Raw genomic sequence first — 27,559 nt, 5'->3', positions numbered from 1 at the left:
GTTTCTGATCTTCATTTATAGCACCAGCAACAAGTGGTGCAGGCTGTGGAGCGTGCCAAACAAGTGACCATGGCAGAACTGAACGCAATCATTGGGGTATGTGGTCTTTCCATTTTAGCCCTGATAGTGTTTGCAAATAGCTTTTCTTTTTATTTCTCTCTTGCATGAATTCATTTCCATCAGGTGGGCAAAAGTGGGCAGTGGTGAAGTTCAGTAGCTTGATGTTCATAAAAGCTAGTTTCTACCTGAAAACTTTTGCTTGCATTGTGCCAAGAAGACTAATGGGGTAACTAATGTCTCTGTTGTATCTATTCCCCAAAGCAGACTCAGTATTTGGTTTGTGGGGGGCTTTTTTGTTTGGTTGGTTTTGTTTTTTTGTTTTGTTTTTCTGTTTAATTGACATTGTTTCCTTTGCATACCACCTGCCAGTCTGCTTCTGCAGCCATGGTAACAGGTACCCTTGATATGATAGACTTTTTTTCCCATCCCTGCTGCCCACATCTTTTTCTGTGTGTTGGTTCAAGACTCTTAAATTGAGTATTACCACGTCTTTTATTTTTCCATTAAAAAATAGTGGTTACTTAAAAAAAAAAAAAAGACGTCACCCACAGAACCAATGAACCAAAATGTGCTCACCAAAACCAAAATACCCAAACATACAACCAAAATCGACAGCAGAAAAAACTCATCCCCATTGTGCTTGTAGCTGTCCTGCTCTTAGTCACGTATAAGTACAGGTGTGTGGAGCCCCTCTTTAAAACTTTTACTGAGAGTAGTATTAGCCTAGTACAGAGGTTTTATATGGGCAGCTGCAGTGTTTATGTTTTATAACTGGAGAAGACAGACATAACAATGAAAGCCCTGGCTGTTCACACTACATAAAATAAAGGTGAGAAGTCATAGCTTAATAACACATTATTCTCTTGTGTAATTATGCAGCTGAAGCAAGCAGTTGTTTTAGTTATTCTAATGAAGACACTAAAACTGTGCTTCGTATCTTCTGCATCCTCCCAAATGCTTTTTCTTTTGTGTATAGATTATACATAAAAGTATTTTTCTTTTTTTATTCAGTGTATCAAACACACTTTGAAATGCTAATTATTCCATTTACTTTCATTAAAATTCAAATTGCTGGATGAAGATGTGGATAAGGGTCGCCGAATAATCAATCTGAAGCGAAGATATTGCTTCAATTATGGCTTTGTCTTTTAACAAGGAAATCAGGACTTTCTGATCATTGCTGATAGTAGTTTGGAGCAGCAGTCTGATTGTAGCTTGTTTTTAATAGGCTGTTTCTAACTCATTTTGTATACCTCTGACCACAAGAAAGCACTGGTAGTCAATTAGAAATTATAAATGGAAAAGAGTAACCCTTATTTCCTCTGAAGTGCCTGTTAGAAAGAAGGAGGTGAATCAGAGCGCATCGTGTAGAATCATGAATAACATTTCTTGTATGTCTTTTACGCTCCAGTGGGGAGAGTGGGAAATGAATAATTTCCCAATTAGTTTTCATTACCTAACCAAAAATACTGTCTTTTATTAACATTCTTTGCATAAAGTAAGTAGCTGAAGGTTGACTTCTTTGTTAAAGGTTTTATTTCTGTGTGCTGCATATGCGTTTGTGGCGTGTGTGTATGCATGCATCTGTGATTTTGTGTATGTGAGCACACACATGTACTTCACAGTCTTCCTGTGCACATTTTTTCCATTCATCTTTATTTGCCTTAGAGAGACTGCTAAAAGGATTTTGATTTCTAGTAAAGGAAGCAAGTGTAAAGTGTGTGATGCTACAGATACTGGTCGTGCTACTTATTTAAATTTATCCTGCTTTCATAAAACACTAAACCACACCGAATAAAAATAACAGATGAGACACTTGTCTGGGAGCCTGGCAGTAATTCTGTTGGTCTTCTTGCCACCAGACAGTAGTAGATTTTCTTTTCTCTTCCTGTCTGAATTTGTCTTTTCAGGTGAACTGAAATTCTATTGTCTCAGACTTCTCTAAACTGTCAGACTTCAGGTTTGTGCATTAAAGTTGGCCAGCCCTTGCCTCCCTCACAAGTCCAGTTTTTACCTTGCTCTTGCCTTCACTTAGCTGCTTTATGTTGACTTAGGAAATACTGTGTGTTCCTCTTTAATTTTAGAAAAACGGGAGCAATACAGACTGAAATTGAGTACTCATTAGGTTTAAAAAGAAGTAATCTCATGCAGTCTTTTAGAGATTAAATTTTTTAAAATGGAATAAACAGGAATGCAAGTCATCTAATAAGCTTAATATTAATTATGTTGCAAGAATCCTGTAACAGTGTTATGTCCACACTTAGATTTAAAGTCTGAAAATGTAACATGGGGCAGGAAAAGACTAGTCATACTTTGTAAAGTGAATACTAATAAAAATAAAGAACATAATTGGAAATCATGGCTTTTTAATGTATCTGATTATGTTGTCTTACGTTATATTTCTGTCCAGTATATCTGACAGGGTTTGTGTTCTTTTAATCCTGTGGTATTTTAAAAACTTCAGTGTTTGTTTAACCCATTAAATTGTGTATCAGACAAAAACTGAAGCAGTATTTGTGTTTTTGAAATAAAATTGTAGCTTAAGTCTCTCTTTGTTTTCTGGGCATCCTATTTGGTTCACCTCACTCATGCTAAACTCCCTTGGTTCAAGAAGAGCAACTCTGGCTTTGAGTTAAAAGAGCATGCTACCAGAATGGAGTGTGGCACAAGAAAAGAATTCAAGGTGCACAGATTATCTCTCTCTTTGTTTCACATGTATATATTTTTGTATGAATGTGCTCTGATTTAATGGAATCTGATGAAGCACCTTTTAACTTTGCAATATTATTCTATCTTCATTGGTAAATGAACCAAATCACTGATCCGTGCAGTTTAAATGCAAAATACTGAAGTGAGCCCGGAACCCAGAGAGACTGCCTGTTCTACTGACAATAAACTAGTTATGTTTAATGGAATGAAACAGAGTTATAATGACTTCTTTCACAGGTCATGTTCAGTTTAAAACTGTTGATGGGCTCAAATAAGTTAAATATCATCTATCATCTTCTGGGGAGATGTAGTGAGAAAAACTAAACCAAAACTGAGTATATCATAAGGATGCTGCAGGAGGACTGTAAATCTGCGGGCAGCCAGAGTCTTCCTCTGGTGTCTGTCATGGGCAGTGTGGTGCAGCATTCTTGCTCAGGGCAGTCTATAGTGCACATCCAGAGGTACTTTCCAGGTTGGGTGTTCCAGGGTGAGCAGTGTGATATATTCAGTTGATCTTGTCGTGTGTCGTGCTGCCGTGATTTTAGCTTAGAATCTGCAAGGTTGCACTGTTGGAACAGTACACAAACTGTAGCCTTAAATCAGTAAAATAATCTAATTGGGAATGATATTTTCATTTCCTGTGTTAGTAAATTGAGTCGTCTAAGTTTATTAAAATGTTGGCATTTGTTTTCTTTAATCCAGTATATTATACAAATGGAACATGCGAGTGTGGTTACATTTTACGAAGGCAACCGGGGAATTAACTTGTAACTTTTAAAGAACTTTATCTGTTTAAAATAGTCATTTTTCAATGGCAGTAAGACAGAAATGAGGGCTTGTGTGCCTGCTTATCACATAGAGAGAGATAAATGTACCAAAAACTTAAGAACAGGTATGTGGTGGTGTTCAAAGAAAATGCAGTTTAGCACAAGAAATGCTGAACCTCAATTTTTAGCAGTGACATTTTAATGATAGGAAGTCTGCAAAATTATTTGCCATCAATTGTGAAGGCAATAACAAGCCTTGGTGGTTTTTCACACCCTCTGTGTTAAGTGCTTTCAGAATGACAGCGTAAACTGTGTTGGAGAACTCCAAGGAAGTAAAACTGATTAAAATGTTCATGCTTGAATGGTGCTGATGGAATAGTTCATTTGGACTTTCTCTACCTCCTGCAGCTCAAGCTGAAATATTAAAATTCAGTGAATTTAAATCTCTCTCCCCTCAGCTAAGGAAAAAACCATTACATTTTAATAGGTTTTAAACTCATAATTCATTGGTTTGGAGCAGCACTATTAAATCTATTTAAATATTACGTGTATTACTAAGGAAATGATTGAAATTATTTTTTTTCTTTACCATTCTATGTATCTGAGTGAAAAAAGAGTGGCTTTGGTTTAATTTTTAAGCATTTTGTTTTCCTATGCCACTTTTATTATCTCCTTAAAAAATAAGCAAATGGCAGTTACTGGAAGAAAGGACTCCTTCTGTCTTGTCACTATGTTACTATGCTAAAATGTTTCTACCTAAATGCACTGTTTGTCACAATTTCTACCCTGTGTTTGAGGCCAAGGTTCTTGTTTGACCCATCTCAAAAGGTCCTTAATTTTTGTTTGCTTTCAAGAACATGATTGTTCTACAGCTGTGGAGAACAACAGCTGTTCAGAAAACAGGCACAGAAGCCTTTGAAAGCAGTGTGGTGCAGACAAGTACACACAACTTGAAATGATGAGTTGGCCTTGGTGCCTGCCATCATGGCTGTGGTGCCTTGTCCAGGGTTGCAGATGCCAAATGCTGCTTAACATGCAGAGGCATCTCCTGTGCTCCTCTCAGATGGTGGCTTGTTTCTGGCTCCTCTGTGTGCGGATGCTGCGAGGAGTGAGGGTTTTCTACTTGAACCAGTACACTCAGTTTGTGTGGAAAAGTTGTTCCTGCCCACATGTGTGCTTTCAGAAATGGTGATGTCAAGGAGGATGGGCGAGGGCAGTTAGGGCAAATGTGTTGTAGCATGGGGGCAGCAGTCGCTTGTTTCTCCAGCCCTTCTGTGTTGCTCATTCAAAGTGTGTTAAGCAGTGGTTGAAGCTTAAATTCTGTAAAACAAGTTGGTAGTCTGCTATATATTGTACACAGATTGTTAAAGTAGGATGACAGAGGTTGTCTTAATAGCCAGGTGCTTTGAGTTATGTTTTTTTGTGTATCCTAAAGAAACGTTGAAATTCGCTGCTCCCCATTTAATTACTCTCGTTTGCTGATTTTTTATTGAGTGATTATAATGGTCCTGTAAATATTTTGGTCCTGCCCAGTGCCTGAAATGGATTTGTAGAAGGCTTTTGGGTGAGCACTTTTGGTTTTGAATTATTCACCTGAAGTCAGGCTAAGTGAACGACACCCTGTTTTTTGGTTGAAAAGAAGTGTTTTTGAGGAATTTGTCATCTTGTTCCTTTATTCCCATATATCTGCCTCAGAGAGAGCCTTGAAGGTGAGGGCTAGTTTAAATAAATCTCTTCAGTATGCAGTGTCTTAATTTAAAGAAATTGAAAATTATCTTTTTAGGGATTTTTGAGGGAATTTATTGGAATGTAAATAGTTTCCAGGTTCCACATTCCCAAAGATGGATTTTAAATACTGTTGCTACACTTTGAGTGAGCTGCCACTGTCTTCTGCTTTTTCCTATTTTCAGTAACTGTAGTAGCTACTTGAATTTATATTGTTCTATCACTATATGAGCAGTCAGTAGCGTTGCAGTGTGAAGTGCTGACCACTTAGGGCATCTCACTGCCAATATGCTGCTGCCAGAGGCCTTTGCTCGTTATGCTTAAGTAAATGCATATGACATGAGTGTTGTGGCTCACACACTGGATCTCATCAGACAGAAGAGCTGACTTGGGCCTCCATGTTCATCTAGGTTTTACAAACCCTGGTGTCAAAGCTATGTGACCACTGTATCTTCTTTGTTTTTTGAATTAGGGTTAATCAGTGTAGATATGAGGAGTCCTGTGGAGAATTTTTGTGATATTCTGTAGCATGAACATATGCAACATTTTATTTATTATGACTTAAGTTTGTAGGGTTTCATTTCACACACTATAGAAAGCAGATAATACTGTTGTCAACAGTCTGTACTCTAGTAAGGGGAAGCTGTTGCCAACCAAATACAGGTGTGCTGTGATCCATCTTGGTCTGTTATATGCTGTTTATTGCCTCCAGTGATAGCCTTATGCTAGTTCTCTGGGGAAAAAAAAAAAAAAAAAGTCTATCTGGTTTTAAAGTATCGTGAAGACAGGGATTTTCCAAACCCACTTGATTGTAAAATCAGCAATGTTTATGTACTCAGTGACAATGCTTTCTATTTAAATAGGTACCCTTACTGTACCTATGTAGTGTACCTACCCTTGATCTTACCTGTACTGTATGCCCTAAAGACAGGTGCTATTGTATCATGCTTTCATAGTGCAAGAGTCCCAATACAACCTCTAGACAAGGTTGAACATTTGCCTTCTACCCTGCCACACTTTGTAGGCTGTTGGCTACAGCAATGAATGAGGACCAGGACTGTATTATAGAGTGGATCTCTTTAATGTTTGCATTGCTTCAGGTGAGTGGATAGTACTTTTCATGTCCTCAGTCTTAAATGTAGGACCAGAGCAAGGCCTCTAGTGCTTAACTGGGATGGACACTAAAGTACTGCGTAAGTAGAGTATTTCCACATATTTAATCCATTCATGAAGAAGGAATTTAGGAGTCTTAAATTCTTACATTGTCTGATATTTCATTCATAGGAATGTTTGATTTTTATTAGTAAGACAGTTACTTGCTTATTGCTTGGTGAATTCTTTACAGTCATGTCCTTGGTTATATGAATGCGTCACAAACACTGATTAACTCAAGAAATGTTTGTTGAACAGGGGAGTACTGCTTTCCCTGTTACAGTTTTTAAAGAGGCTCAGGCAAAAAGAACAAGTGGTCTTTCCACAGTCTTGGGCTGCAGCTTAAATCCAGGTGATTTGATTCTTGTCAAGACCTTCCTTTATCAAAGCTGCTGTAACTGGACTTTGCACTGAAGCAAAAGAATTCACTTTAAGTTTCAGTTACCTGAATAATGGGGCACTACATTAAAGAGACAGAGCACCACATCTCACAGTGAAATCTGCTTGATGTCCATGTATCCTAACACTTGTGGGAAGAGACTACTCAGCTCTGAGAAGTGCAGATGTTACAGCCCTTTGCACAGGACTACAGCTGCACCAGAAATGGCTGTTTTTAAGGACACAGAATGGGCTGGAAAGAATGGATCAGTCTGTGCAGCCCAGGTTTTTGTCCCAAGGAAAGACAACTTGCTGAAAACCAGCAGTGTGTACTTGTGTACTGTTAAGCATGATGAAACTTGATGTTAGCACTTGGAGTTAAGGAGCCTCTGCTTCTCAGTAATTGCTGTGTTGCATGTTAAGGATCGACTTGATAAGATGCATTAGAGAAATAGATCTGTGAGGTGCATAACATGCATGTATTTTATGCTGGTATTACATGGCTTTAAAACCATACCTTGTGAGGAATCTTAAAAGTGAATTTTACTTGCCACATTTAAAAGCTCTGGTAAAAGAATTGCTTATAGATTTAGCCACTTGAATCTCTCTGTGACCAGTGCCATTACTTAACTTCTAGCTTTTACTGTTTGATTTGTGATACATCTCAGATGGTAGCTTTTTCATTTTTCAGCCTGGGGTTTCAGAAACTTCTTACTGTGGTGACCCTAGAAGATTATTTAGAACTCTGCTGGGAGAAGCACAGGCGTTACTCTCATTTCTAAAGGAAAAGATTACAAGGTCTTAACAGAGATGCTGTCTTTTTACTGTTAATCCAGAGGAGAAAAAAAAAAATCTCTACCCAGATGACATAAGTGAAGCATTTGGTAAATAAGGTACCTGAACCAGTGTGCACCTACTTAGCCAGAGATTAATTTTGCCGTCTGTTTATATAGCAGAAACGACGCATTTGCTGCCATTGTTACTTTTTGCACTGGTCTATGTGAAAAGGTTTTGAAGTAGAGGTTTGGTATGTCAAGGCACATATCACATCACTGGCACTCCTCATGGCAAGACCTTTAGCTTACTATTTGTGCTTTCAGCCTTCTCTGGCAGATGTGGATTTTCTTTACCTTAGATAGAAATTGATGGGGGAGAAGGAAGAAGAGTGTTTCAAGTTGTGTTATTTATGTAGGAATTCCTGCCCTTTATTAAATGATAATAAAAGTGATTCCAAAGAGTTTAATTCTTTCTCCCTCCACCTCCACTGTGAAATGGAGGTGAAGTCCTGCAACCAGAAGGAGGAGCTACTGAACTCTAATATTCTGTGGGAATGTGAACTTAGCCTTTTGTAGAGCATTTGGGTTTTCCCTTTTTAAGATTCTGTCCAATTTTTGGCCATGAATCTTTTATTTGTTAGTAGGTTGTATTAATTTGTCTATGCTGTTTCACTGAATGAAAAATAGTCATAAGAGTGTAAGGGAGGACAAATGTGAAACATGTATCCTGACAGATGTTCCCATATATATGATTAAGAATGGAAATGTGCTCTGCATATATTGCCTTTCATCCGACAATATGATTTGGGAGATGACTTTTTGTTCCTAGATCACTTAAAAGATCTTTGAAGCAATTTGTAGAGATATGAATCTGATGGTTTCTTTGTTATTTATGTAGGAGCTCTAAATGCTCCTCTTCTGATTAATGACAGCTATTGATTTTTTTCCTTCCCCCCATAGTTTCCTCAGTAAAGCTTGCTTTCCTTCTGTGGAATCAGCATCCTCAAAGACAGAAATTGCTGAATCTTAGAGAGCAAGTAATGTGGCATTTGATTAAAAAAAAAAAAAAAGGCAGTATTGTTATCATTATTATTATCATCACTAGTCTGCTCCTGCTTCTCTCCCTTTTCATCCATTTCCATTCTTACTCCTGGATTTTTAAGGTCTGTATTCATTCACCTTTGTGAACAGACACATCCAAATTTTCTAGTAGATCAGTTGCATCTGAGTATTTAGAGTTCCCCCAGATTGCTGATACATTTCATAGAATCACAGGATTTTTTTTGTGTTGGAAGACTTCTAAGATCATTGAATCCAGCCATTAGACCAGCACCACCGTGTTCAGAATTAAACCATGTTCCCAGGTGCTGTTTCCAGAAGTTTTTCTAAGTGCTTCCAGGTATGGTGGTTCCACCACCTCCCTGAGCAGCCTGTTTAGTGCTTGGCCATGTTTCAGTGAAGAAGTTTTTCCTAATACCCAATCTAAACCTCCCCTGGCACAACTTGAGGCCGTTTCCTCTCATCCAGTAGCTGGTTGCCTGGGACAAGAGACTGACTCCCACTGCACTAGAACCTCCTCTCAGGCTGTTGTAGACAATGATAATGTCTCTTGAGCCACCTTTTCTCTAGTCCAAACAGCCCCAGCTGCCTTAGCCATTCCTCACTGGAATTGTGTTCCAGATCCTTCACCTGCTCCATTTCCCTTCAGTGGACATGCTCCAGCACCGCAATGGCTTTCCTGAGCTGAAGGGCTCAGAACTGAACACAGCACACCAGGTGTGGCCTCACCAGTGGGAGTACAGGGCAATGATCACTTCCTTGCTCCTGCTGGCCACACTATTGCTGATACAGGCCAGGATGCCATTGGCTTTTCTGGCCACCTGGGCACACGCTAGATCATGTTAAGCTGCTGCCAGCCAGCACTCCCAGGTCTTTTTCCACCAGTCAGCTCTTCAGCCACTCTGCCTCCAGCCTTTATGCGGCTGTTGTGACTTGGTCTTGTTGAACCTCATACTGTTAGCCTTGGCTCATTGATCCAGTCAAGGGCCCTCAGCAGTCTTCCTGCCTGCCCAACATCTGCCATCTGACTGAGGGGACACTCAATCCCCTTGTACAAAATGTCAGTAAAGATGTTCAGCAGACCTATCTTCAACTCTGAGCCCTGGGCTGCCAGCTGATGTAACTCTATTCACCAACACTGTGGGCCCAACCATCCAGTAAGTTTATACCCAGCAAAGAATGCACTCATCCCTACCATGGGAAGCCAGTTTCTCCAAGAGAATGCTATGATAAAAGGTGTCAAAAGCTTTACTAAAGTCCATGTAGACAATATCCACAGGATGTGGAGGATATGCCTTTCATAAACCCATGATGGCTGGGTCAAGATTGCCGTTGACCACTGCCACCTCTCTCTCTAATCCTTGTCTGGTAACAAACATCAGGTCCAGGGGGGCACCAGCCCTTGTTGTCTCCCTCATCCCTACTGTGCCAGGAAATTGTCCACCAGGAATGTTGCCTCAAGTTTGCCTGCTTTTCACTGTTTGCATTTGTTCTCATGCAGCTTCAAGTAAACTATGCATATTTTCAGTAATTATCTATTGTTTACATATTTCCCTTCTGGGAGAAGAAATATGATTGATGGTGATGGTCACCAACATGGTCGAAGAAGTGGCTACTTGTGTAGCCAATCTTGGCCCGCTTGTAAAACTGTATATATGGAGTCAGAAAAAATAAAGTAGGGAGCTTTCCTGCTTGACCTGCTGCTGCCTGCTTCATTCTTTTGTGTCCATAGCAGCGACACAGGAACCTCCTGGACTGTTTACTCTCTGTTGTGTTGTTTTTCTAGCAGACATCTTGCAAGTTTAAATCTCTTATGAGAGAAAGGGCCTGTGACACTGAAAATACTATGAGCTGCTTATAGAATATTTGATCTGCATCTTCATCTTGGTGGTCTATAGCAAGACTCCCACCAGGATATTTCCTTTTACTCTGGGCACTGTAATAATTTTCAAAATGCTCAGTCTTCCCTAAAAGAGTAAGGGTAGTAGTTTGTTCTACTCTACATTAATACCACTGTTTCTTCATGCAAACCTATTAAATGATACACATCCATATAGCTCCAGAAACGTTTTACTGGAGGAACTCTTACATGACTCTCTTTGTAGGCTGTTTTGCTGTCTTATGTCATAACATCAGAAAAACTTCTTTTTTTTTAGTATCTATCAGCAGAGGGAGAACAGTACAAAGGAAGTACAAACAGTGCAGATCACATCAAGGGTGTGAACAGGCATGATAGATAAAAATTCGTATCATCTTAAATATACTTAAAACTGTGTGTGCCAAAAAATCACCTTTGCTGGTTTTCAAACCACTGACATTGATATTGTTTACTCTTGAGCCATTGTTCTTATGTCTTTGTTTCCTCTTCATCTTGGTTTCTGTTTTGTCTGTATGCTATCTTACTAATGATTCACTCTGAGCAACCAACCACATCACTTCACTCATTTCAAACAGATAGTGAAGCTATTTGATTCAGATTTTATGAGGTTCTTTCCCAGCGTTGTTGCAGGTATGAGTAGTAAACGTGTAAAAATAAAAAAGAGAAAGTATCTTTTTGGGACATTAGTTTGTTGACATTAGAGATGTCATCAGGTTAGAGTAGTATGTTCAGGTTTTTTGAGTAATGGCTCTGACTTTTCAGAGTCTGTAAGAAGGAAAGTGGTAGATTACTGCAACACAGAGCTAATTGGAAAGTGTCCAGTAAAAACTTGAACCTCTTCCAGGAAAATAGGCTTTGAATGTGCTGACTATAACAAGGAGCATTCAAAGCTAATTTTTACTGGGTTTGTTACCACATTTTACTTAAAAGCTAATCTCTTAAGATGTGTTGGAAAAAGAATTAAGCTAAGCATCAACATTTAGAATGATGGTTCTAAAAATTATTGTTACTCAGATAAAAACGTTCAGCAAATCCTTTTTATCTATTTGTGTAGATGTGACTTTGGAGTTATTTTATTCCTTACTCTAGATGGCCTAGAAGAATATACAGAAAAGAAGATACCATTAGTACCAGCCAGATGTTATCTTTATTTGACATGTGTTAATGTGTTTTTAAAACTTTACTTCAGTTTTTACTACTCAGCTGATTTAAATTATCATCTTCCTAAACTTGTTACTAAAAGGAATGCAATCTTCTTTTTTGGCTTCTTTCTGATTGCTGTGCTCTTATATTTTGTGTGTGTTGAATGCTCCTTAAAAACATTGCAATCTATTTTGTGATTCCATAGGGTGTATTTCTCAGTAGCTTAACTGTTGCTGGTTTTATTTTTGAATAATTCTGGCAAATTTACAGCACCATAAAGTCTGCCTTTCCAAGTTTTCACTTATTATGCATTAATGCTGAAAATGGATGCTTGACTTTACGTATACTGTAGTCAGCTGTGATGGGATTGTCTGAAGTCAACCACATGCTACACATGCTAGGAGTTCATAAATAACATGAACAAAGATAACAAAGAGAAGATGGAGAAGGGGAAGAGAAGGCATTACAGCAACTTAAAAAATATGTGGTTGCTCAGTTGCCTCATTTTCAGGCTTTCCTTGCCAGTTCTTAAATTGTGTCAGATCACAGAAACAAGTGTGAACTTTCTTCTGTATTGGAATATTTTTTTGTGTGGAGAGTTATGTGTCAGTTGTCTTACCTCTCCATAACTTTGGCATTTTGATGACTAGAGGAGATAACCTTTTTTGCCACTTTGTAGTACTACTCTGATGCCCAGTGGGCTATGGAATTGCCCATTTTTACATAACTTTCCGTTTAAATGAATACCTGCATGTAGGCCACCAGTGATCTCCATAAAAAATGGAAAAACAAAGTCAAGCTGTCATTGTGTGGGTATTTGAATACAGTAATAATTTTGAAAAGTTTGGAAATAGCAGTCAGAGATGTCACTTCGTCTTTACCTTCTTGACTAAACCTCCTTTAGCAATTAGCACTAATTATGTGATTATATTCTTTTATTTCCTTTTCTGCTTCTGTATTTTGAGAGCAAAAGTCTACCCAGTGTTTCACTTGCATTTACTTCTTTCTGGTTTTGGACCAGTGCCTCATCTTTGGTGTTCAGCATTGCTCTTTGTATTGGAAGGAGGTCATAGTCTTTCCCATACCAATGCATCCTAATCCACGACCTTCCTTCTGTTGTTGAAATTTTACTCCCACACTATCTGACAGCATGCAACAATATTATCCTTGTGTGGCACATGCATGTGGGGCTATGCTAGACTTTTGGATGTTAGCTTTATTTAACAATCTAGTTTTCATACCAAAGCGTTTTCTTTCTGCTATTACAATGTGACTTAATAACACCAAAATTCTGCTGTATCAGTGAATGACACTTTGTCACTTCTGAGGCCATGTTCTTACCATATTTCAGGTTCCCATTACTTTTAATGGAAGAGCTTGGTCTCTTCAGAAAAGTTCTCTATGGCAGAAAGTCTCTGGGTTTGGTTTTTTAATTCCCCACTCTCTGCAGTTACTTTCAGAGCTCTCTGCAATTCAACATGCAGTGAAAACACATTGATTCTAGGCCAGGAGGGACTGGGGCGGCCCAGCTGTTCAGGGTGATCTCAAGCTGCTAGGCTACTGCTCTTAAAGACCATGTTATGTCTGAGAGTCATTAATGATGTTCAGTACATCCAAGCTTCAGTCTGTGATGTTGTCTTGCTGAGCTATGTAGAGAAATTCCCAACAAAGAGCAGTAAAAAAGGGTATTACATTCACAGTGCAGTTTTCTTCCAGCTCTTTGGAAACTGTCCTATATCAATAGAGGAGGTGATATAATGCAAATTGGTTAGGTCAGTAGGCAGATCTCTCTGGAATGTGCAGTAGTGTGTAATGAGTGTTGCTCTTCGGTTGACAGTGTAATAGTTAACAAGGGGAAAGCTCACTCTTGATATTGTCAGCTCTTCTCAAAGTCTTTGTTTTAAGCCACTGGCAGATTCAGACAGAGATCTTCATGCAGTGGTTTATACCACATGCTCGAATAGAAATAGGAAATTGCTTGTTCAAAACCAGGAAACAGAAGAGAGATTATTTTGTTCATCCTTTTTCCTTTACTTGTTCTTCTCCTCCCTCCGCAAGTCAGGCATGCCAGATTGTTGAAAGGCAGCCCGGTTTGAACCCTGAAGCTAAACAATACACTATTTTCTCTTGCTTTGTTTCATTGTAGTTAATTTAATATTCTGAAGAACGAAGCGTACTGCCATAAGAGCATCAAGCAAGCAAAATGGGTTTGATACCTTCTACAAGAAGGAGCACCTGCTGGAATGAGTTTGCAAGCAGGGAAAGGATTTAGCCTTTCCTTCTTCCACTTGGAGGAATGTTCTTTCTGGGTTTTTGTTTGGTTGGTTTTGGTTCTGGTGTCTGCCCCCCGCCCTCTTTTGTACTTTCGTTCCCTCATAACTTTCTTGTAGATCATTGCCCTCCTTTCTCTTGCACTGATCTGGATTAGATGATGTGTGCATGCCACTGCCAGTCTGATTCCACTGCATGAGGTTTTTTCCCAAGCAGAAGAGAAGGATCTGTACTTTCAGGGTAGGGTGTCAAGGGAGGTATGTGTGCAGTGTGCTGCAAGGGTTATCTAGTGTGTTGTGACTTGCAGCCTTTTACTTTCAGCTCACCCTTTATGTAAGTAACGTCTCATGTCTTAGAAGTTTGAAGTGAAACGGTTTTATGCAAAGCAAGTTAAGTTTTTATTTATTCTAAAGTCCTGTGTATAGATATGCAGGTTGGAGAAAACAATCCTGGAAGACTGAGGAATTTGACTTATCATGAGCTGCTTGAAAATCAGAAGAATATTTCAGGGGTAATCTGGTTATTCTGTGAACAGAAATTAGTTGAATGGTTGGCTAGTATGTATTGTGTAAGCCTTAGACCTGACCAGATCTCTTTGGGATATATTTGCCTAAACTTTTTGTCATATTTGGTTTTGGTTGTTGATTTGTCAGGGTTTTTTCCCCTGCCTTCTCAACGAATAGCAACAGCCTATCTAACCCACAGTGGTTAATATAGCACAGAGCTTGATGCAGCCCTGGTTGAGGTCAAGCACTCCAATTCGAACCTCTCAAGGGCTCTCTCTATGTGTTGCCGGTGTACTGGTAAAAATTACTTTAAACTCTTGTCAGTGCAGTTACTGGTGCATGCATCACAGTCCCACTCAAATAAACCTGTCACAACACAGAGTCAGCAGCTAGAGAAGAGTACAAGGGCAGGCCTCTAGCTTTTCATTCGAGCATCACTAAACGTGCACAGAGTGCCCAATTATTTCAGCATTATTGAGCAAGCCTACAGGAGGACCCAAGCCTTGCTACATTAGATTTTCTTTAGTAATTTGCTCAAGTGCCGCTGAGGACACTTAAAGGGCTTAAAACGGTGGCTGCAACCAGTTTCCTTTTCTGGATTGTTAATTCAGGTTTTCTCTTTCAAATTAACTTTCACTGCATGCTGTGCAGTAGCACTGGGAGAACTGTTTAACACTAATTTTCTCAATTTTCAGCTTTTTTTTTTCATTATATAACTGCTTTTACAGTTACATATGTTTTGATTAGATGCGTACATGGTGTGTTTCTACTAGAAAGAGAAAAACATAATACCTCCGTAAAAAAAAAAAAAAAAGTCACCAAAAATGGTAACATTCTTTTGCTTTATTTTTTTTATTTTTTAATTTTTGTCATTCCTGTTTTCCAGTTCAGTCTGAGTTTTACGAAATATGTTGTGTCCAAACATCTGGACATTTTTAAGGCACCGGGATGTTTGTGAGCATTGATATCTTGGATTGATCAGACACATTGATTGGTCTGATCAGTCACAGTTGACATAGGTGATCAATCAGACAACCCTCAGCTCCCTGAACAAATTCAATATCTGTGTTTTGTTTTTCACAGCAGCAACAACTCCAGGCCCAGCACTTGTCACATGGACATGGTCTCCCCGTGCCACTCACTCCGCACCCCTCGGGCTTGCAGCCTCCAGCCATCCCTCCCATCGGCAGCAGTGCTGGTCTCCTGGCACTCTCCAGCGCCCTGGGGGGGCAGTCCCACCTCCCAATTAAAGATGAGAAGAAGCACCATGATAATGATCACCAAAGAGGTAGGCACTGCCAGAGGAGTGTTTGGCTTCCTTTCCCTTCTTTTCTTTTTTAAATCCTCCTGTTTAAAGCAAGCAAGGGAGAGAGAGGGAGGGGGGAGGAGTTTTCAGAAGGATTCCTAGCTAATTACTTTAGTGTTTATTATCTAGCAGTGGCCAGAAATTGTGTTCAAATGCTGGAAATCCAGTTTTATAAATCTGTCTGTACAACATTAATAATTAACTGTACAGAAAAGTTAACATCTGTGCAATTTATTAATTAACAGACATCAGGATTCTTTCTTCAGAGTATGATAAATGTATCATTTTATGTAAACTAACTAGTACTTTTCTCTTTCTCTCTTCCTCCTCATGCCCATCCTCTGCCACCATATTTCCCCCTCCTTTTGCACGTGGGCTGCTTTACTTGCAGACAGAGACTCCATCAAGGTAGGATTCCATTTTGTGGGTGTAAAGGGTAGCTCGGTAGAGCTGTGTGAAGGCTGCATTTATCTGAAGTGTGGCACAGAGTGGTGGAAAAAGTCACAAAATGTAACTAGGTTGTGATGCTTCTGTTGGCTGGCAGCACCCTGCATAGCCTGTGTCACATTTAGGTGATGGCTGGTAATGGGGCAGCTAGGATTGCAAGCAACACACCAACCAGGGAGTCTGCTGGAGCAGCGTTGAGGCTGTTCTTGGATGGAAGGAAAGGTCTGCCCGGGGTCTCTCTCCAAGCTTTTGAGACAGAAAGAATAAGCCAGTAGACTTAAGTGATTTGGAGGCTGTAAATTGTAATTCCAATATTTCCTTATAATGAAGTTGAGGAAGAAGAGCTCTTTCAGTCTCAGGGGGAGATGTGCCTGCTGTCCTGTAGGTGGAGAGGAATGGGCTGCCCTTTCCTCTACCCTGATAAACGTTGTACTGAAGCTTGCACTGAGGATTCTGCCTTCCTTTTCCAAAATTAATTTTCAGGTTCTGAGTGACTCGGTAGCATACCTGTGTCCTGTGTAAGGTGGTATTCATAAGTAGACGTAATAACATACCTTGCAACTTGTATAATTTTAGGCATTCAGTAATATATACAAGTATGATTCAGTGACATGTGATGCTTTTCCATACTGATAGCCACCAGAGTCTCTTAGGGACTCCTGGGGTTTTGAAGCAGATGGAGAGATGTGTGTTAGCCCTTTCTTCCTTTATGGGTCTGCTCTCCTAGTTTGCATGCTTTTCAGAAACACAAGATCAAGCCTTATTAGGTGCTGCTGAATGTGAAAAGAAAGATACACTTATTTTAGAAATGGCAAGACCTTTACCAGCCTTACTGAGCACTTAGAAACAGTTTGTCAGGTTTCTAGTGGTGCCTTTTTTATGAAGATATAATACATTCTTGGGATTGGGAAAATGATGGAAGAGATGTTCACAGCATGAGTCTGGCGTGCATTAGGCAAGATCAGCAGGAACATGTCAGGCAGACATTACTAGTGTGCCCTTGATGGTGTTGGGAGAAGCATGGTTCTGGGCACAGGCTTTGTCCCTACCAGAGACCTGCCCATCCAGGGCTGACATGAGGGCTGACACCTTGGTTTTTTGGCAGCTACAGGTGGGGACATGTCCCACAGCCTATCCCAGCACATCCGTTCTGCCACTGGCACTCCTGACGTGTCCCAGCCAAGCACAACTGAGCCAATAGTTGTCAGTTTTGGTGTTACACACATGGCTCTGCATAACAACCAGGAGCTGACAGGAACTGTCAGTTTTCACCGTGAGCAGCAAAGGCACTGAAGTTGTCTATCTGCTGACATGAGACAACAGCATGTTGGATTTCACTTCAGCCTCTTTGTCATGAGGGCTGGAAACTGGTATTACTGCTTTTTGTGATGAGGTGGGAGCGCACAATAATGACGATTTCCCTAGAACCCCCACTCTTCACTGTGAAGAGATAACTTGAGTCCATTTTCCTTTCGAACTCAAACTAACAAATGCAAGTGGGGCAGATACCTAACTGTGAGAGCACAAACCCACATGGTTTCTTGAGTGAGTATGCTTACCTATACAGTTGGAACCATGATGATTTCAGTCAAGAAAGTGACTGAGGAGAACTGCTAATATATGCCCTTCACTGTTTCTAAACAACGTATGCTAGTCATGTTTTTTTAGCATTTGTGAGGTGTTTCTGCTGGCATGGATATTGGGGGGGCATTTGTACTGAAAAGGCTGATTTTGTCTGGGATTGATTAGAAAGTGCTGTTAACTCATACAGCTTCCAGAAGAAAAGAAGGGCATCTACTTTGTGCAGTTTACTTTGAAATGATAAGTGGATGTGTATCTTGCACGGTCCTCAGGTTGTGAATTGGCTTGTGTGTCAGCATTATTTGGCTTACTACCAGCTTTGCAAGGTGAAATAGTTTGCTAATTTCCTTAAATGTTTTCAGTGATGCCCAGAGTAGCAGTTAGTCGCTTGTTCAATCGATCCCTCCTCCCTTAAGTGGTTCCTGGTTAAGAGAGGTTTTTTATGATTGTCTGCTGTGTGACTTGAGACAGTTTTTGTCAGCCAGAACCAGCTGGAGTTTGTGTGCTTGTATGAAATAATTTATTCATGCAGGATAATGCTCCTTAACATTTAACAGGTAATGAACGTGACATAAATTTCCTTCTTCCTTTTAATTTTTCCCTTTCCTCTTCCAATGTGCAAACATGCAGGCTCTGGTACTCTAAATAGTAAGTAATTTTTGGCCATCTGTCAAAAGGAAATTTCAATACAAATTTAAATTAATGATGCCTGAAATTTTTTATAGCTCCTCTAAAAGCCTCTAATGTGCAGAAAATTCTGAATCTGCTGGTAGTAATTAGTGTAGCATGTAATGAGGATATGGGCAATGTTATACAGCCCCAGTGTAACGTTTTGATATGGTAGCAAAATTTTGATTTATATAAGGTTGTGCCTGGGTTTAATTGTGAGAGAAACTTTAAAGTGTTTTCTTGCTGATACAAATTATTAAGCAGAGTGGATTTTAAAATAGCTCATGAAGTGTAAATTTACGCTTTAGTGTGCAATTCAGATAACAAAGGTACAGTACCCATTTCTACAAAGAAAAGAATTTGGCTGAGATGACCCATTTCTTGCCACTACTTACAGCGCTTGCTGTCTCTAGCTGTGCTGGTCCTGACTCTTCTCTTAGTTCAGGCCAGGGGAAAGGCAGTTTGCATCACTCTACCAAACAGGACGTGTTATGCCTCATCCTCCTCAGCACCTCCCTGGAGTGACTAGCTCACTGCTGAAACTGAGTAGTCACCTTCAGGTAACATGAGATTGTCCGGGAGCTTTTCCTAAATAATAGATCAGCATTGACACGGAAAGCTCTGTGGAGGAGGACAGCTTTGGGAGCTCTTTGATTTCTTCTTGGATCCAGTCCTTCAAATTCCTTGCAAAGTTTGAAGTGTGGGAAGATTCTAAACGCAGTAAAACTCGGTCATGGGAGTGCTCTTTGTGTGGTGGCAAGGCTGTGGAGCGGACAAAAGAAAGGGAAGGGTGGCATGCGCCAGGGCTGTGCTCAGAGGGCAGCCCTGGCTTAAGGGCTCTGAGGGAATATAATGTGTTTAGACAGAAAGACAAACAGCTGTGCAGTTAGCTGAACAGCTTTTCACAGAGGACTTGGTGCGTCTTGTTTTCAAAGCTGTAAAACTTACTTTTTTTAAAAGAAGAAAAAAAGAAAAAGGATTATTATTTTAAGTGGATTCTTCCTTGCTAATTCCAGTGCACAAGATTGTTTCCACCACCTGTGAGAACTCTTGGTGCTTGAGGCGTGTCCTTTCCAGCTCTGGTATCACCTCAGGGACAAACATGGCAAAAGTTTCTTTAGTGCCTAACAAAGTTCCTTTTCCAATGCATTCCCTTTGGAGAAGCTATGGAAACAACTTGTGTAAAAAAGCTCCACCTGACAGAAAGCAGTGTACTGCTAGCACTCTCTTCCCATAACTCTCAGTGCAGCAAATGGAAGGAAGGAGCTCCCAGATGCTGGTTGGGTTGTGGGCCTGCTAGAGGTACCCTGGATGTCCCTGAGCAGATTGTTCAAGAACCTCAGAGTCTTCTGGAACATGTGCACAGGATCCAACATGTGTAGCTTTTTATCACTTCTAATGTAGATATCTTGTTGTTTCTATGCCTGTTATGCATTGCCTTTCTTTTGGGGTTGGTTGGTTTGTTTCTTTGAGTTGTTTTTCGGTTGTTGGTTTGGTTTTTTTTAATCTGATTTTTAAATAATTTGGGGCAGAGACTGTGCATATAGTAAGGCTTGCCTAGGTAATGAAACTTCTTTTAAATTTGGTCTGTTTCAGCAGCAACAAGTGCCAATAATTGAAAATTAGAGTCTTGTGACAGAAATAAAACACCTTGTTTGAGATTCCACTGGGAAAAAAAAAGGAATTTTAAAAGAAAAGATCTGAAATAATGCATCAAGTTCAGCTTTAGGGTGGATTTCTGGCCAACATGCTGGTGAGCTGGGAGAAGTCTGTCTGGGCAAATTGAGGTGAATTTAGAAATAAAATTACTTTTGCCTTAATCTATGTGAAAGCTAATAATTACACATGTGGGTGATACAGGGAAAGTGGATGGATGCGATTCCCACTTTCCATTTACATTTGTGGTAGCAAATGCTCCTGTGCTTCTCAAGCTGTTAGCCACTATTAAGTGTTTAGACCTCTTTTCCTTTAGTTGTAAGAGTAGGCTGCTTAATCCCAAATCTGTGAGTAACCTGATGCTTGGAGGAGTTGTGTAAATGCACTTCAAGAGAGTTCAAGATACTTTAAAATAAAAATGCCCCAAAATATAAGACTTCTAGGTATTACCAGATGTAAATATGTTGCCGACTTAGTTTTTCTGATAATAGAGGAACACCACATAAGCTGCTGTTATGTATTCTGTGGACTTTGTCCTAATTGTCAGGCTCCTTTTAAATGGTACTTCATCTAGAGGCGTGAGTGTCCTGCCAAATGTCTCTGCGTTCAGGGTGTATTAAACAAGCCAAAAAATGTGGTTACCTGTTAAAACTTAAAGAAATTTGCAGAGTTTGTTTCCTGATCATTTTGTTACTTGGCCAGTTAATCACTATTCAGCTAAAAAGCACTTCACAGGCATCTTAAAATCGAGACATTTCAGGCTCATGTCGTGGATTCTGTTTGTACCTTTTGCCATTCAGGAATGAAGTATTGTGTGTGTTTTGCTTTCAGTTATGATGAAGGAGTAATTTTAAACAGAGCGGATTTGAACTACTAATCTGCAAGAGTTGTGTTTTTGATGTTCATGGGTGGTTTGGGAGTAGCATTACCAAATAATAATGAGTAACTTCTGTTGGCTTCTGATACAGTAATTTTTTCAGTATTAATTGAAATCTGCCTCTGGGCGTGTAAGCTGTGCTGAATGTAACAGGTGCCCTAATTCCAGAAAATGTGTTGTAATTGTTTGTTTGTGGAACAGATGAATAAATATCTGTGGGGCATAGCTGATCCTCAGGTGGTGAATGTGAGTGGATTAATGATGTGAATTGGGTGAGACATGCTTGTTTGTTACAGTCTCGTCCAGTAACTGTCTGCTGAGCAGAGCAAATACTAATTAGCAAGGTCCTATTTGTTGTCTCAGTCCATCTTATGGAGCTGATTTTTTTCGCACTACTTTTTTTTCTTAATAACCTTTTCATGGCTAAACTTTAGTATGTCATTCAGTGTGGCTTTTAGAAAGACTTCTGGAACATGAAACTAAACCTCAGGTGTATATCTGCCTGCTGTGTTTTTTTCTTTCTCCCCCCACCCAAGCTGAGTTTTAAATTTCTTTCATTCATGCAGTATCACAACTTTAGTCTTTTTCAGGAGGTCATCTGGGAAGTTTTATTTAGTGTAGAGTTACAAAAATAACAGTATACTCTGGTATCAAAGAATTAGCTGCTTCTGCCAGTTTTGATGGCTTCACCTCTTTTACCCAGTAGCTTTGTACCCACTTCTGTCTCTTAATGGCACACTATCCTCTTATCTTATATCTTTTTGCACGTTACCACAGGGTGATTCTTACTCAGTGGTGTGCTCACATTTGGTCAAATTTCCATAGTGCATCCCTCTGTCAAAGTTTTATATTGCCACTTGGTGATTTAGGGTAACTCAAATATTCTTTCTCCAGATGCTCTCTTCACCCAGAAGGCAAATACATACATGGGCTGTAATTTCTAACCTGAGCAGTCATGTCTAATTATTTCCATGGCAACAGACTGTGATGTTGATAACACAGGATTATGATTTCACATCATAGAGTAGGAAGAGGAAGTTTGCTGGAATGAGGAGGTGGGTGGAAAGGTCTCCAGCGCAAAGGCTTTGACAATATAATAGCTGGGGAAAAAGAAGTAAAGGGAGGAAATTAATTTGTTTATTCTATCTTTTCAAGTTCTCCTTGCTGTAAGCATACAATTAAAGTCACACTTTAGATGCTGGAATTCATGTCTTACTCTAGTTTACCCATGGTGGATGAGTTGGAATGAAGAACACATTTGCAGGTCAAGTTACACAGATGTTTGTCGATGTAATGTGAGAAAATACCACAGATCAATTTTTGTCAAAAGTGGGACACAGACTAGGTTTTTGACTTACAGATTTCTGTTGACACTGTGGTTTTTATTTTTTTTTTTATGAGTGTGTAACATTTTGATTTTGCCTTTAAAACCCTTAGGTCCAAACTAACTTGAAACATCTGTTATTCTTTACATGAATCAGTGGATTCATTGGGCATGCAGATTATCTGCTAAAGAGAGGGAAGAGGTGCACCTTCTGGATTCAGCGACATATATGACATGCATTGGAAGTTTCTGTCATGTGGGTGAAGTCACTGAATGCTAATAGTATATTTGTACTTGTATTGCTCTTTGTGTCTCTTTTCTGGCAATGGGAAAGGATCACATTCCTAGTCCAAGATGATTAGGTTGATTTAGAATAAGTTTGGGGAAATGGGTAGTTGGCATATATGCAAGCAGTTACACAAGATTATGAGTGCAACATGAATTACAAGGTTTTAGCTGTGCTTTGAGGGAAGAAGCAATTAGACTAGCCAGCAGGAACTGGCCATTGAGGGAAGTTTGCTGTAAAGTTGCACTGTTTTCTGCCTCTTCTTGGTACAGCTCTGAGTTGAATAATTAATTAAATACCTAAAGCTCATTTAGCCTATTCTGCATAGCAATTTGAAAAGTTCTGTCTTTTCTTAAGTGACATTTGGCCTTTTGAAGAACAAAAAATTGGAAATGCTAATGTTTTTCATCCAACTTAGGGAAGAAAATAAAAATGTCTCCATAGCAACAAAGCTTCTTCCTAGATCGTTTCCTAAAATATGCCTGAACTAGAAGCAGATGCCTGATTTAAGAATCTTGCCTTCTTCAATATAAACAAATAACTTATAGGCAGGTGTTGGAAATAATATGGAAATCCTACTAAAGAGACCTGGGTTCCTGTCAGTCAGGAAACCCCTGCCACAAAAGGATTGGTTGTCTGAATAAAGGAGGCAGCGTAAATTCTCATTAGGCTTTAGCTTTTCCCAGGAAATTATTGTCTCTGCATGCTCTTTCTCCTGCAAGTCTGAATGGAAGCCGTTTCTTCTACTGATCCCTTCTCCCACCCTTGCTTTCTCCCTCTCTTCTCCTGCTGGATTAGCGCTTGATGTCAGTGGCGGCTGCTGCTGCTGCTTGGGGTGTTGTGTCATTTGTGATTTCAACCCCTGTTCCATCCTGCCCCCTGTCTGCAGCCCTGCCTTACCTGGTGAGAGGATAGCTAGGGGAGACACCTGATGCTGGCCTGGAGTGAGGAGAGAAAGGGATGTTCTCTGTCTGAATTTATAAATTTTGGTAAAGGTTTTGGCATGAGCGGTTTGCTGGTGTTGCGGTTCCAAATAAAAGTGTGGTTTTTTGCATCACATGTCTAGAAAGTTGCTGGAATGCTCTTGATTCTTTTTAATCTTCTTTTGAAGTTACTGAGAAGATGTGCTTGCCATCACTTATCTATTAGTCTAGAGTGACACTTCTGTTGCATTTGCACTTTGTGATGTCAGTTTTGTTCCCAGACATGACTGTGCTGAGGTCTGCCCTACAATGGCTTACCTGCAGGCTGTGGGTGAAAACTTCAGTGCAGGGCAGGTGGGAACAGGCGCTGAGGACATGCTTTCCAGGGTCTGTAGGCTGGAAACAGAGATGATGTGTTTGTCTCCTCACATCTTGTCTCTACCTTCCTTGTCATGCCAGACATAGTGGTGCTCTTAATAACACTCAGAGGGTTAAATGTGGATAAACACAAAGCAAGGCTTCTGAAAAGCCTGAAGATTATCATGCAGCATTTCTCGGACTATAGCTCCCAAGACGCACTTCATAAAGCCAATAAAGCGCGCGCTGGTGGTCTCCCGTTGCCCTGGCAACGGACCACAGGGCACCCTGTGTGTGAAATGCATGAACATCTGCGAATTAATCTTTTTTAGTTTGTTCTTTCCTTGGCACCAGTGGAGCTGTGCTGGCTGGTAGCAATAGGGCCAGAGCTGGAGGGTACCCCAGGGATGCCCCAAGCTTCTGGCAGAAAGGGTGAAGCCGGGTCCTTCCCCAACAGTGATTCCCACAGTGAAGGGATTGAAGAAATTCAGCTTGATGGCACTTTTGCTGGGATGCTGTTAACCTGTTTTAAGATGTATGGGGGGAAGAGATTTAAAAAATATTTTCCTGAGTTGACATATAGTTTGGATTGTCAGTCTTGCATGAAAAAATAATCTAAGAGGAACATTTAAATAGGCTCATATGTCCACGTGGCATTTTTACTGGACTTTACTGCTCTCATGCTTCACTCTCACAGGTCTGTAGAAGAAACAGAACTTGAGGAGTAGAAAGTCTCACACAAATTATATAATGGAGACATGTAGCAAAAGTCAGCATTGTGACAGCAGACCCAGCAAGAGGCCTGGCCACAACCAGGCATAAGAGATGCAAATCTTGGGGATGGTATTTTCCATTGCCTCCTGAAGGAATTGTAGAGACCACTAGCACAAGTGTTATTTACTGTCTGTTAGCTCTCTGGAAGATGCCTCTCTTCCCTTGCCTGCTGCAGTGCACCAGGGTACAGCTTTCATGTCTGGCTCCACAGTGCTGTACTGGCTGCTGGCTCTGACTGCTGGCTGACAGCTCAGGGCTTGCCCCAACTCTCCACCGAGTCTCGGGGAGGACTGTAGGGGGAACACTATGAATGTTGTATCATCAGCAATTGCTGGATGCTGTCAGTGTTTTAATAAAGTATTGGAAGTGAAATGCCGCTTTAATCTGCTAATTGCATTAAAAGGACAGCAGATTGCTCTGTATCATTTCTTTTTGATCTGCAAACTTACCAAAGGGTACTGAGGAGCTTTTAAGTGAGGTATAGCAGCCAGTCCAGTGCTGCTTGTTTGCATACGAATATTAGCAGGCACAGCTGCACCTCTGTTTTTCTGCCACTCAAGAGGCAGTGAATACAGCTGTGGGAGTGTTCTTAATGCATACTTACCAGTAAGTGGGGTGGAGGGGTGGGAGAAGGAAAAGATTCAACACGGGTTGTTCCTTTTTCCATTAACTGGGTGAGCTGTCTATCATATATTTTCCATATAGAGAAGCTGGCATATTTCAAGCTGCTGTATTGTTTGAAAGAGGGCATACAGTATTTTCTTTGCTATATTAATCTTGACAGATCAAAATAAACAATAACACTGATTTTGCTGGCAGAGTCCTGTTTTGTCAGACTGGCATGTTCTGCAGCAGTACAGTGCAGGAATACAGAAAAAACACCAGGAGAGGTATCTCCCAATTACAGTGACCCCCAGAAGGGTTTTCTGCAGTTGTGTTTGTGTTTGTTTGTGTTTGGCACAGACCACACACAGCATAAAACTCTTCAGCTATGGCAATGTATTTTTGAGTCCTTTGCTCTTTTTATTATATTAACAAAGTGGACAGACTGTGTAGAAACCACTGCTTGCATTGAGTTGAAAAGCCAGTGCTGAACTAAATAACATAAAGCTTTTCCTTATGATCTTCCGGTACCAGGCATTTAGGAAATCATTGTATCTGACTTGTAGTAATTGTACCTGTGTGTTTCTGTCTCTCCATTCCATGATATATTTGTTGAAGCCATATTTGTTGATGTTATAGTTCTGTCTCACCTCTCTATTTCTTTTAAAAATGTCAAACTGCAATTTATTTTAGCCCTGGAAGAAAATAATATTTTGCTTTTCTTTCCTGATTTGAGAAGTTTTGTGCTATGACCTCTGACTACTATTTTGTAATGAGCCTTGCTGTCCCTTACTGCAGTTTATGAGAAGAATGCAGGGTCTGAATAATTTAGAAATAATCTCTTTAAAATCCATTACAGTAAACCTTATGGGGTTAGAGATGCCTTTTTCTGCCATTCCCTTGCAGTATAGTATTTTTCTGAGTGCCATGTCAGTATGCATAATTGACATGAGAGTAGCAAAAGTACCCCACCTTAAGCATAAAGGCATCTCTCCAGGATGTTTGTTGCCCTCAGAAAAAGCAGTGTGTGCTCACCATCTAGGTAGCCTAAAAGCTTTGTATCACACTGCAGGTGTCTGAAAGCAGTAATTTAGCAGACCTGTAGGACTCTGGTAAGCATTATGAAGGTTTTCTGGTTAACAGTGTTACCTTCAGCTGTGGCAAAGGCTGGAGGTGCCATTTTTTGGCACTTCTTCCTGTTCTGATGGATGAAGAGGAGGAGACACCATCAAAAATTTTGCTGTTATCTCTCTTCCATACTCTTTCTAGAGTATCATTAGACTGTTTCTAGTGTATCTAGCATCAGAGGTTTTTCCCATTTAATCTGCGCAAGTTGCATCTCTTGATACGAGGTGTTTTCTCTTGTACAGTACCTCTCTGTTGTGTCTTTCCTCTCTGTGGACCTTAACCAATTTTACAAATCCTGCTAATGACTATAAAAATCCTGCTAATAAACAAACAGTGTTGCAAATAGCAATAACCTGATTTTTAATAGTAAGTCTAACAGAAGTTTCCCAGCAAGTAGTGTAGGGCTGTCGTGGGTACTAACAGCTGCGGTGATCACAGCCTGATGGAGCGGTAAACAAATGTTTCATGATCGTTTTGGACAGAAAGAGGATGAAAACTTTATTTAATAGACGTCTCATGTTGACAACACACAATACCAGAGATTGCTACAGTTCAATTGCTGCAAAGCCGTATGTTTTGCAAACAAAATATGTTGCAGGTTCTAATTATAAAAACAAAAACATGTTCTTTAATTTGACATACAGAGAGAATTTCTCGTACTCTTTGTCTAAGTCTTAAAACTGCCAGGCATCCTCTCTGGAATACTAGTTAGTCAGCATGTGCAACTGTTACTTTAGATGTCAAAAGTAAAATATTCATAAGTGTATTTGATATTGTATTTTGGCTCAACATACATATCGGTCAGACACTGCACTGTGATGTATTATGTTAACTGGTCCTAGGAAAAACATTTGTTCATATCCAGGGTTGTTCTTGCCAGTAATGTGATTAAATCAAAACAAGCACCATTTGTTACCTAATTTGCCCATTTTCTTAAAGTTTGCTAAAAGTTTAGAAATAATGTTAATGTAATGGAGTGATTGTGACAAAAGCCAGCAAAATCAGGGAAGCAGACATCTGGAGGTGGCTGTTTCCTATACTAAAATGGCAGTTGAAGTAAAACATGTAATGCTTAGCACTGGGTTCTATGCAGTAAGACTACATTGTCCTGCTCTCTGAAACTGTAAACATGAACCTATGTGAAACCTCTGGGGTGAGGCGAGTGAGCATTTGGCTTGTGTCAAATATACATGGGGGGCAGTG

General features: G+C 40.0%; 1 protein-coding gene across 2 annotated transcripts in view; it reads left to right on the top strand.

The window, feature by feature from the left end:
- LOC136374236 (transducin-like enhancer protein 4) overlaps positions 1–27,559 on the top strand; it is a 104,018-nt gene that overhangs the window by 38,711 nt on the left and 37,748 nt on the right. The window contains exons 6-8 of one of the 2 annotated variants that reach the window (XM_066339537.1): positions 22–96; positions 15,512–15,713; positions 16,123–16,139. In XM_066339537.1, the coding sequence (XP_066195634.1) occupies positions 22–96; positions 15,512–15,713; positions 16,123–16,139 (294 nt within the window). Of the gene's footprint in view, positions 1–21; positions 97–15,508; positions 15,714–16,122; positions 16,140–27,559 lie in introns of both variants that reach the window. The other variant, XM_066339536.1, reaches the window with a different exon arrangement.

This window comes from Sylvia atricapilla, chromosome Z (genome assembly GCF_009819655.1).
Source record: "Sylvia atricapilla isolate bSylAtr1 chromosome Z, bSylAtr1.pri, whole genome shotgun sequence".
In the NCBI taxonomy this organism is placed as follows: Eukaryota; Metazoa; Chordata; class Aves; order Passeriformes; family Sylviidae; genus Sylvia; species Sylvia atricapilla.
The sequence above is the reverse complement of the archived record's forward strand: the minus strand, read 5'-3'. Positions and strand labels throughout refer to the sequence as shown.